The 10,768-nt window shown below is 32.2% G+C and overlaps 3 protein-coding genes across 3 annotated transcripts; 1 reads left to right on the top strand and 2 right to left on the bottom strand.

Moving 5' to 3' along the window:
* Window positions 1-92: 92 nt before the first annotated feature.
* Window positions 93-5,304, bottom strand: LOC109600605 (protein smoothened). Its single transcript, XM_020016781.2, has 10 exons — window positions 4,785-5,304; window positions 3,242-3,566; window positions 2,600-3,019; window positions 2,322-2,546; window positions 2,067-2,268; window positions 1,837-2,007; window positions 1,380-1,767; window positions 1,132-1,321; window positions 809-1,075; window positions 93-749 (listed from the first exon to the last, which is right to left on the bottom strand). Exons 1-10 carry the CDS (start codon window positions 5,094-5,096, stop codon window positions 262-264), a joined length of 2,988 nt encoding a protein of 995 aa, XP_019872340.1. The 5' UTR covers window positions 5,097-5,304; the 3' UTR covers window positions 93-261.
* Window positions 5,305-6,831: 1,527 nt separating this feature from the next.
* On the bottom strand, window positions 6,832-7,827 carry LOC109600043 (60S ribosomal protein L37a). Its single transcript, XM_020016113.2, has 3 exons — window positions 7,672-7,827; window positions 7,219-7,347; window positions 6,832-7,017 (listed from the first exon to the last, which is right to left on the bottom strand). The coding sequence occupies exons 1-3, from the start codon at window positions 7,672-7,674 to the stop codon at window positions 6,871-6,873; spliced, it is 279 nt and encodes a 92-aa protein (XP_019871672.1). The 5' UTR covers window positions 7,675-7,827; the 3' UTR covers window positions 6,832-6,870.
* Window positions 7,828-8,130: 303 nt separating this feature from the next.
* Window positions 8,131-10,768, top strand: LOC109600052 (F-actin-capping protein subunit beta). Its single transcript, XM_020016125.2, has 4 exons — window positions 8,131-8,273; window positions 8,587-8,795; window positions 9,728-9,900; window positions 9,956-10,768. The coding sequence occupies exons 1-4, from the start codon at window positions 8,271-8,273 to the stop codon at window positions 10,393-10,395; spliced, it is 825 nt and encodes a 274-aa protein (XP_019871684.2). The 5' UTR covers window positions 8,131-8,270; the 3' UTR covers window positions 10,396-10,768.

The raw sequence follows: 10,768 nt of genomic DNA, 5'->3' as shown, positions 1-10,768 counted from the left end.
AAAAAATATTAAATTTCATATAAAAGCAAATCTAATAGTTAGAGTTAGTGTTGTTTTTGGGCAGTTAACGTCAGTCAAATTAAACAAGCAAACGCATTTATATATTTAATATAAAACAGTATAAAATTTATACAAAACTAGTCATTACATATCTAATACTGCACTAGAAAATTTGGTATTTCCTACATAACACTACAATTCCTAAATGAGAATATTGTTCATAAAATAGTAGTAAAATACTAAAATAATTTACAGTTGAACTCAATATTTTCTATTAGAGTCATTTAATATGACCATTTCCTCTGAGCTCCCGTATTTTCTATATTTCTCCTTGGACTTTTTAATTTTATCAAATGATCCGTTCATATCACAGTATTTCTTATACTTTTTGTTCTCGTTCGTCTTCATTTTCTTACTTTTGTGCTTCTCTTTTTCTTCAGTCTTTATGTTCTGCATCTCCAAATCGAATGCGGCCGTTTGGCTGACTATGTCATGCGCGTTCGCCTGAACGGCCACATCATTCGAAGTCTTCGATTGTCTGCTGCCCCTGTTCTTCTCGTAACCAACGCTCACTCCAGAATTCAAGGAGCTTTGTACGAGCTGCTGGATTTCAGCACACGAACTACTGTCACTATCCGTATCGTCGGCGGGCCTGCGAGTTTCTTCTTCGCTGGCTGAACGACTGCTGTAGTGTTTTCGGGCTGAACGTTTAGAACGTCTTGATTTCTTACTCGAATGCGAGTCTCTTCCTGTTAAATAAATGGATTATTACAATTGCAATGTAGGCAAACAATAGCCAGTAACTAACCTGATTTGGAATATCGTTTTTCCTGTGCACTGTCTTTATAGTCCGAATCTGAACTGGATGGAATTTCTTCAATTTGTACGCCACCCTTTTTGCACAGCGATTCAACAAGCCACTGATCATTTAGATCCATTGTGGGAGCGTTGCTTACTTTAACGTTGAATTTACTTTCGGATATTGTTACAGACACGTTTTCATCCTCACTTATGTTCACGTCCCTGTTGAAAATCTTAGTATTGACGATGTTGTTGATTTGCTGATTGTCCAACCCTGTAAAATAGCAAACGATCATAAATTGTGCATTTAGTTAGCGTTTTATTACTTACCGGCATTTCCTAATCTTCTATTCAAATTGGGTGCGAAATTTTTCGTATCACCACCGGTTATGGCGTTCAAAAATTGGAAATGCGAATCTAGACTCGTGCTGCTTTCTCTTTTGTACCTGTTTTTGCGAATGTGTGAGCTTCTCGAGTTGCTCCTCATCCCGTGTTTCTGTCTGTGTCTTCTGCCGTTCACCTACAATCAATAATATGACATACAAAATTCCTTTGCAAACGTTCACGTATCGTCCCACCTTTCTCCTAGCTTTCAGCTCGGCAATTTGAACTGATACTTGACTGTCACCCGAGTTCCTCCTGCTTTCGATGCTGACATGTCGTACGTTTAAGCTAAGTTCCGAATCAACGGACATGTTATTGCTTGAGACGGAGTAGTTTACTTCATTAGGCACAGCGCCTCGTCTGTTAACAAAACGTGGCAAATTGGCTGCCCACGTAGTGCTTAGTTCGTTACTACTAGCGGCACTGTTTAACTCGAACTCCAAGCCGACGGGGTCGGTGTGACTGAGACATATTATTGAGATCTTACCGCCCTTGTTGAACACCTTACGCTTCGCAAACGCCTGGGCTATTATTTTGTGCTTCTGGTGTTTAGTTTGTTCGTCTTTTTCACAATTAAATTTTCTGTAAATCGATTTAGTACAGTTTTTGTTTAAATACGTCAATTTGTAGAATTAAAACAAACTTACTTACTTCCTAATATATCTTCCCCAGGCGTGCAAGGTGGCATCACACCAACACCAAGACGCCATAGCAATTCCGGAGCCAAAAACTGCCAAGAGTTGTAACTGAAGCATCGCCACGCTCGGCCTAGATTCCTGTTTGCAGTGGGAGTGATCGGTGCTCAGACTAGTCAATTTACACCTTCAATTTATAAACAAATTAGTGATATTTCTAAAATGTTGAGTGAACAATAATCTTACATTATGTAGGAGTTCAAGCTGGACGTCCAGGAATCGGTGTTAACCGAAATGTAATGGTGGTAGCCGAAGGTTATGACGCAAAACATGACCATAAACACCGTGAACACGCTCATCCTGACAATATTCGAACGTATTTTCCTACTTGAATGTTCTGATATTATGTCACGACTCTCCATTTTCACTTTCGTTAAAAGTATAAGACCTATAAGAAGTTACTGGTTAATACCAAGGTTGAATTTAATGAAAGCAACAAACCTTTGACGATTATATATCCGGATGCCAACATCGTCGCAGCTAAAGGAGCTAGAAGTAAACCAGTTCTGGCAGCTCTATTAACGAAACCGACGAAGCATATTCCTGTAACGTAGTCACCGTCTATTTCTCCTATTGCCATCGTGGTGATAGTCAAAATTAGAGGTAGACTCCATGAAATTAGGTGGAAGTAGGCCTTTTTCTTGTCCACCCTCTCCTGTATTTTCCCTGCAAAAACGTGTGGGTGTGAACAAGTTCCCGAAATGTCCAAAATCACTTACCTAAAGCTTGTAGCGAACTCATGTACCAAGCGTAGCTAAAGATGACGAACCACACTAAACCGGCAACGAAAAAATAATAAACCATGACGAAAATAATGACGCACGATAGATTTTCGCTTGCGCTCGGCTCGGACTTCCTTAACGTTCCGTCTTTCTTACAAACGACATCTTCTCTGGTGTCGTTGCCCAAAAATTGGATAAGCCATCCGAAATACGAAATGCAAAAGCACACGTTGATGTAGAAAATTGCTAGGGCCGGATATTTGTTTGCCGTTTTCCAGTCTATGATGAACGTTGTGCTGGTGAATAAATTGAGGGCGATGCATATTAAAACGCAGTATGCGATTAGCTTGTGGATTTGGTAATGTTCATTTTCGGTGTAAAGGGAATCTTTGCACTTTAAACCGCAACCTTCAACATCTGAAATATAAATATGAACATTAAATTTGCAAAATTTAAATTTTACAGTAAACCTCGATTTGCTATGCTATGCTGAATAATATCTTAAAATCTACAATTCTGTAATGATGAAAAAAGTTTGATTCAGCATTAAACGTACAATATAACTTTTTACTAATAATTATGATTATACAGTGTATGAGAATTTAATTATTAGTGCCTCGATTGTTCATCGAAACATACCTGGATAAAACCAATCTTGTAAATCAGTCTTGATTAACGGATCCATGCAGAAACCGGTGGTGTTGAATTTCACCTCCTGAATGTCGTTCTTGCATTTTGGCGGAAACAGCCGCTCGTCCTCGCAGTTTAAGAATTCGGGAAAAACAGAACTATTGTACAAAATTTTGCACGGTTCCAACGTCACTTTGCACATCTCCCTAGACGGCAGATAAACGTTCCCGTCCTCGCATTTTGGCATGTACAGTGCACACAAGAACGGCTGGATAACCGACCAACATTTAGGGATGTAACGGATGAACTGATAGTACTGCAGTTTTTCTTGAACCTACAATAAATAGAAAATTACATAAAACATGAATAATATGCGCTTATATAATAAAATGCGTGTTTTAAAGCAATTAAACTAACAATTTTACTTATATTAGAGAACAATAACATCAGAAAATACTTATTTATTTGTAGAGTTTTAATGAATAAAAAATAAAAGAATATTGAATGCAAAAGACATTTTCATTATAAATGGGACACACTGTAAAATATTTTACTTATATTAAAAATGTTATTTTTTTTAAGAAAATATGGAACATATTTATTTACAAGGTTTTAATGGATAATAATTAAAATAGTAGACAATGAAAGAGAAATTTTCATTTTAAATGGGCCATACTGTAAAACAATTTACTTATATTAAAGAACAATAAAATCAAAAAAGATGGAACATATTTATTTATAGGGTTTTGATGGATAATTAAAATACTAGTCAATGAAAAAGACATTTTCATTTTAAATGGGTCACACTATAAAATATTGTTTTATTAAAATACATTTCAATTTCTTGACAAATGATATTTTGACATGTTATTAAACAACAAATATTGTTTATTCAAAAATTTTGGTGAATAATAATGTATTTAATCATATAACAATTTAAAAAACTAATTTTAAAGATACAAAACGTATTTTGTTCTATAAAAATTTGCAATTTGAAGAAATTATGACAATTTTTAATATTTTATTAGTAAAATGTAATTAATTTAAAAGAAAATGGTGATGTAAACATGTAATAAATTATCAAAATATGCAAGATAAAGACTTATTAAAAAACAACTAATAGATACTTAATACTATTTTAAAAATGATATGTATTATGTAATAAAATTATTAAGCACACTGTTAATAAGCACATAATAATGTTAAAGAATATAATAACTAATTTAACAAAAATATAAAAAAAAATACTAATAAAAAATTATTTTAAAGAATAATTAATATTGTCAATAATTTATTAAACTTATAAATTCACTACCATGTAAAGAAAAGTATTTCAAGTTCACATTACTAATATCCTGGGTCGTTGTTAAACTAATTTCAAACAAATTAATCACGCATCCGAATAAACTTGAAAGACGCTCTCGTATCGATATCGTTGAACTTGTTTATGAATGCCAGGTCAATTTACCAAGAAATTACGATCCGTACGCACCGTCTTGGTCAGCGTTCCAGCTTCTTGAACGTTTACAACTCTATTTTTATACCTACTAACCTTTTCTTGGGAATTCAGGTCGGTGAGATTGAGGGTGGTCGTTTTGTACGGCAACTTGGCCCCCATGCAGGTGTAATTGTTTAATATCGGCTCGCAAGTTGCCGGCCGTTTGCTGTAATCCAAGAACGATTTGTCCAAGAACATGTCCTCGTTGTTGTTCTTGTGTCCCCGGTGCTTGATGAACGGGGCCCGTTCGCTCGGCGATTTAAATTTAAAGTCCTCATCGGTGCCCACCTCCTCCAGGATGTTGATGATGGAATACACGCGCACAATGCACAAGAAGCACAGCAACAGTCTCATCTTCGTCTTCATCTAGCACATATTCGTACATTCGGTGGAATCACTGGCCAGACAATGGGGTGCACATGTTTCAAATGTTTTGGACTTGTTTGTGTTGCGTGTTGATGTGGACGCGAGAGAAACCTTATTGGTGGTCCGTCGCGTTGGACAGAGAACGATGGACCACCCGCATCGCGAAGAAAAAGAACGAGACAAGTGCGATGCGCAAGTGGTTGCGCGCTGGCACTACTTAACACTCCTTCGCTGGATTAAGGGAAATGCCTTTGCTTACGGGGGATAGTCTGAATATTTGTTAATGTTACTGTCCCAATCGATAATTTATTAGTCGCATTAACATATTCACACGTGTTAAGAATAATAATAGTTAATAAAATATTAGCAAATTTGTGAATGTTGAATATTTATTAATTTATGCAGTTGTAGATTAATTAAATATATAATTTGCAATTAATTATATATTTAATCTTTGATGGCACTTTTATAACTAATAGATTTGCACTCAACCAGTTGTTAAAAATATTGCTTTGACATTCAATTTGAATCAAGATGATATGATATATTGTACAACATTCTCACTAGTAGACTAGTACTCGTATATATAAAAATATGCTTTCTTATACATGAATGTAATTAAAAGAAAAATTTTAGTAGATTTAAAATTAAAAAAATATATTAAAAGTTTTAAAAATAGTGGTTTTATTAATTTTTACCAGTAATAAAAAATAAAGTGAGCAATAATTGTTTAATTTATCTTCTTTTATCAATTACCAATAAATGATTTCATCAAATATTATCCAATCTTTTTAAAGTTTTCTATTAACGTTTAAATTAATATATATATATATTTTATATATTAGCATTATCATATTCCAAAATAAATGAAACTAACTTCCTTCAGTTATTATATAGCTGCAACAAATATATAATCTAACATAAATCATCATTTATAATTTGAAGATTTTATGCAGTCGAAAACTATTAACTATTTGTTTTGTCACTACAATTACAATCTGCGTATATTGGAATGATGTAATCATACTAAAGTAACATTAATGTTAGTAACAAAACTTAGTTACGTGATTAAAATAAAGATGAGGCTACTACTGCATAAGTTATTGCAATATATTATTTATGTTGGCCTGGTCATGAGAGTGCTTTAATAATTATGAATTTCTTTAAGTTAAAAACATTTTTAATTATTTTCAATTAAAATTAATTATTCTATTAATATTGTTATTTATTCTCACTAAATAATATTAACTTTGTTTTTTAAGAATAAATTTTCTGTATATTGGATAAAAAGGGCGTTTTATTTCTATTTATTTTATAAACCTCACATCACATAAAAGATTATAATTATCCAAAAAAATTTCTATCTGCTATAGTAAGAAAGTTGTTAGAATATTCAGTTTGAAATCTTTAAAGAAATATGTGAATAGTTTATCAAAAATTTATTTCTCTTTAAAAAAAATCAAAAACTATCACCTATTTGATCAAAATAGAGCAGTATAGTGTAAGCCAATTTGTTCCATGTTTTTATTAATTTACAAATATGGCACACACAACCCTTAAAATATAAATGCAATAACTGCACAGAAATTCCAATATAATAATAACACAACACTCCAAACACACATATAATAAAAATATTTTATAATCAATCAATTTAATTTGTAAAATATTTCCTTACCTGTTAAGAATTTTTGATAAGAGGAATTACAGACACTGCATTAAAGAAAACAAACTGTTGGTTTTTCACTTATTTTATTTTGTTACAATTATAAAATTACTGTTCTTTAACTTCCCTAAGACGTCTGACAGCGGACCTGACTGAGGCAGCAGCTGTTGTGGAGTACACCCATGCGCCTCCAGCAACAACACGCTTACAGCGTTTGCATGACCAGATTCCTACTACACTTCGCTTCATGGCATCCTACAACAATAGTAACATAACAATCAATGAAACTCTAACAAGTTTCTGAATGAAATTAATTGATATATTTATTAAATTAGCGGCAAAAGAATTAACAACAGATTGAACCCCTAATTAAAAGTGTTTGTAAACGAAATACGACAATAGTTACTAGAGTGTTACATTCAATTTGAATGGAGAATAATAGAAGTTTTAACTGACCTTTCCACAGAAGCTGCAGGAATATTTACTGTGTTGGGTGATTTCCATCTTTTTCACCATTTTACGAAGGGAAGCACCGTAACGGGTACCATATTTACCGGTGATTCCAACCTTCTTCGTACGTTTGGCCTAAAATGCAAATATAGGTTATAAATAATGCTCTGACTAAATCTTGTTTTGGTCATGTTTGACATATTTTTAATATATTTTAACAACAATTAAACATGTTAAAAATCAGGTAAATTTATACAAGTATTCAAAAATTTCTAATAAGTTCTTTTTTAGCATGTAAACATGACATAACCTAAATACAAAAATTTAATAACAGACACTTATATAAAAAAATATAACAAAACTCAGGTACGGAGGTACATAATAAGTTATTTTATGTTGAATTATTGTAAAATTTAATTAGGATGATCCAGATAAATTTGAAAAAAGTATTTAGCTCACCATTTTGCTGTAGCTACTTTCGTTGCCAAGTTAAAAAGAGAAGTTTGATGATTACGGATTACCAACATAAACTTTTGCGGTGTTGTCACGTTTAAGTGATTGCTCTTGAATTTGGTACAAAAACGTTGTCTATATTTAAATTATATTAAATAAAGAAATAATTAAACAAACCTATAGAATAATAAGTCATTAAATAAAGTACATTATTGGTCGCAAATTTTCAAAAACAAAACGATAAAAAAAGAAGTTCAACGAACTTTCCTATGAAATTTGGCAGCGTTGTGTATTTAAAGCTGTTTATCTATTAAAAAGTTTAAATAATGCATTATATTAAGTATAAGAAGATTGTAATATAATTTTGTAACTCAATTACGTAATTTATTACTCCGAAATGTTCAAGCAAGTAATAACAAATTCACTTTAAATTTGTACAATCCAAATAAAATTTGACAGGTGAAGATGTGAAGACAGCTTGTTAGAAATTGCAAATGAAATTTATCTGTCAAAAATTAGTCACCAAACTGTTTGGACGTTGACGTTTTGTTTTCTCATCAGAATTACTTTTAAACAATTTTTAATTTTAATTACATCTATCTAAAATGGTAAGGCATTAATATAGCTCTGTTTTAGCACAATACTTTCCGCTGCCTTCGTTTACTTGCTTAAATAAATATCGGAATGTCACACCCACTGTCTAGGCTAATGTGGTACATTGAGATGTATTTTTATACCGTAAAATAATACTACACATAACTGTACTTTATTATCTTAACAAGAAATAGTTGCAAAAACATTGTGCAATTTCATAATGGTGTGGTGGAATATACATTTCTTGGTGTACATAAATAGAATTGATTTTATTGGATGTGATTTAGTAAATTAATAGTTTTATTCATGTAACCTTTTTTGTTTAAGGGAGACCAATTCGATTGTGCATTGGACTTAATGCGTAGGCTTCCCCCACAGCAAATAGAGAAAAATCTTTGCGATCTGATAGATTTAGTTCCTAGTTTGTGTGAAGATTTATTGTCATCTGTAGATCAGCCATTGAAAATTGCCAAAGATAAGGAAACTGGGAAAGATTACTTACTCTGTGACTATAATAGAGATGGAGATTCATACAGGTTTGTGATATGATGTCTTTTGAAAATTTGTTGTAGACTAAATGAGTTCTATGAAAACAAAAAATTAAACATTTAGTTTTAATATTTTTCTTATTGTTAAAATTAAAATATGTACTCTATTATTATTTAAATATAAATATTTCAGAAATTTTATGAATTGTGTAAATAATTAAATATTCATTTAGTCAACAATAATTTCTTCCTTATTTATTTATTTTGATTAATTGTTACCACTTCACTATAGTTTTATATCAAGTAGACTTGCAATATAATTTGGAAAATTTTTCTTCAAAAATTATAACCTTTCTTTAAATCATAGAAGATTAAAGGAAATAGGAAACTTCATAATGTTTCAAATATGTAGATGCTTTGTTTGTTAGTATAAATACAGATATATAAATCTGATAAGTCAGTGAATATTTTGTCAATGGAAGATCAGAAAATTGTAATATTATTTCGTTTGTTATAATTATAAATGTCCACATATACTATATTTGGTAGACATTTTTTATCTCTCCAGTATACTTTGAGTGTAACTGACACTTGTAAGATAAGTAAAGTAAACATGTTAGTCAATAACACAACAGTTGTAATTTATATTGTGATTTTATTATTTAGATAATTGTAAGAAAAATTTGTATACTATTTTATTCAATTAATTTTGCGAATTTACTCATTTGTAGGTACAAAATTTATGAATCATAAATATTTGTATTCAGAAAAAATTTATAACATTATAAGTACTTTTTTAATTTAAACATACTATTATTCAAAATCATAGATAAGTGATATAAACTATGGTAAATCACATGCAGTAAATAGAGTTTAAATGTATAACCATAAATTCACTTTAATTAAATACTTTATTTCTATTAATTTCTTTATGCTCTAGAGTTAATACTTTGGTGGTTGTAACTTTTTCGTGTTTTTAGGTCACCATGGTCCAATACGTATTATCCTCCCTTGGACGACGGTTCTATGCCGTCGGAGCGTTTGAGAAAACTAGAATTAGACGCGAACCATGCATTTGATCAATACAGAGAAATGTACTTCGAAGGCGGTGTCTCATCCGTTTACTTCTGGGACTTGGATCACGGATTTGCTGGTAACATTATCAAAACGACCAAAAAAAAAAAACCTTTAAAAACATGTTGTTGCAGGAGTAATATTGATAAAAAAGACGGGTGACGGCAGTAAAAAAATAAAGGGATGCTGGGATTCGCTTCACGTGGTGGAGGTGCAGGAGAAGAGTTCCGGAAGGAACTCCCATTATAAAATGACATCGACCGCTATGCTGTGGCTGCAGACCAACAAACAGGAGTCTGGCACCATGAACTTGGGCGGCAGCTTGACCAGACAGATGGAACAGGACGCGACAGTCAACGACGTGAATCCACACATCGCCAACATTGGGCGAATGGTCGAGGATATGGAGAACAAGATTCGCAACACCTTGAACGAAATTTACTTTAGCAAAACGAAAGACATCGTGAACAGTCTGAGATCGGTACAGCCGTTGAACGAGAGCCGCCAGCAGTTGGCGCTGAAGCAGGACTTGGCAGCCGCTCTCCAACGCAGACACAACAAGTCCGACAACTGATGCAATCAGGTCTACCATGTAAACTATGAGAGCGAATAACGATAATATCCGACTTTAATTTATCTTCACTTCTGTCCATAATACTAATTTTGTAGACGAGGCACCAGGTGCAATAATGAGGTGGATAGTTTGGACGGTATTATGGAAAGAACATTGCCAAAATAATGGAAGGAGCAGTTGTTTCAGTATAAGTCCTAATTTCTTCTTCTAATTTATATTTATGTAACTATAGGCATTTTTAATTTAACGTTTTTTACTATTACTTCATATTTTATAAGGCTCAAGAAGTACACTTTCCACTTCCAGAGTTCTATATTTAAATTATATATTGTATTATAAATTAGTAAATTTTAAATATAAATCATTTTTGTAA

The sequence above is a fragment of the Aethina tumida genome, chromosome 1 (genome assembly GCF_024364675.1).
Source record: "Aethina tumida isolate Nest 87 chromosome 1, icAetTumi1.1, whole genome shotgun sequence".
In the NCBI taxonomy this organism is placed as follows: domain Eukaryota; kingdom Metazoa; phylum Arthropoda; class Insecta; order Coleoptera; family Nitidulidae; genus Aethina; species Aethina tumida.
The sequence above is the reverse complement of the archived record's forward strand: the minus strand, read 5'-3'. Positions and strand labels throughout refer to the sequence as shown.

Bases quoted from the DNA above. Each gene is read 5' to 3' on its own strand.
- LOC109600605 (XM_020016781.2), bottom strand. From the start codon at position 5,096: ATGAAGACGAAGATGAGACTGTTGCTGTGCTTCTTGTGCATTGTGCGC. The intron at 3,567-4,784 runs GTTAGTAGGTAT...TATTTATTGTAG, and splicing joins ACCTGAATTCCCAAGAAAAG to GTTCAAGAAAAACTGCAGTA. The intron at 2,008-2,066 runs GTAAGATTATTG...TATAAATTGAAG, and splicing joins AGCTTGAACTCCTACATAAT to GTGTAAATTGACTAGTCTGA.
- LOC109600043 (XM_020016113.2), bottom strand. The intron at 7,018-7,218 runs GTCAGTTAAAAC...CTATTGTTGTAG, and splicing joins CCTGCAGCTTCTGTGGAAAG to GATGCCATGAAGCGAAGTGT.
- LOC109600052 (XM_020016125.2), top strand. The intron at 8,796-9,727 runs GTTTGTGATATG...TCGTGTTTTTAG, and splicing joins AGAGATGGAGATTCATACAG to GTCACCATGGTCCAATACGT. The intron at 9,901-9,955 runs GTAACATTATCA...ATGTTGTTGCAG, and splicing joins CTTGGATCACGGATTTGCTG to GAGTAATATTGATAAAAAAG.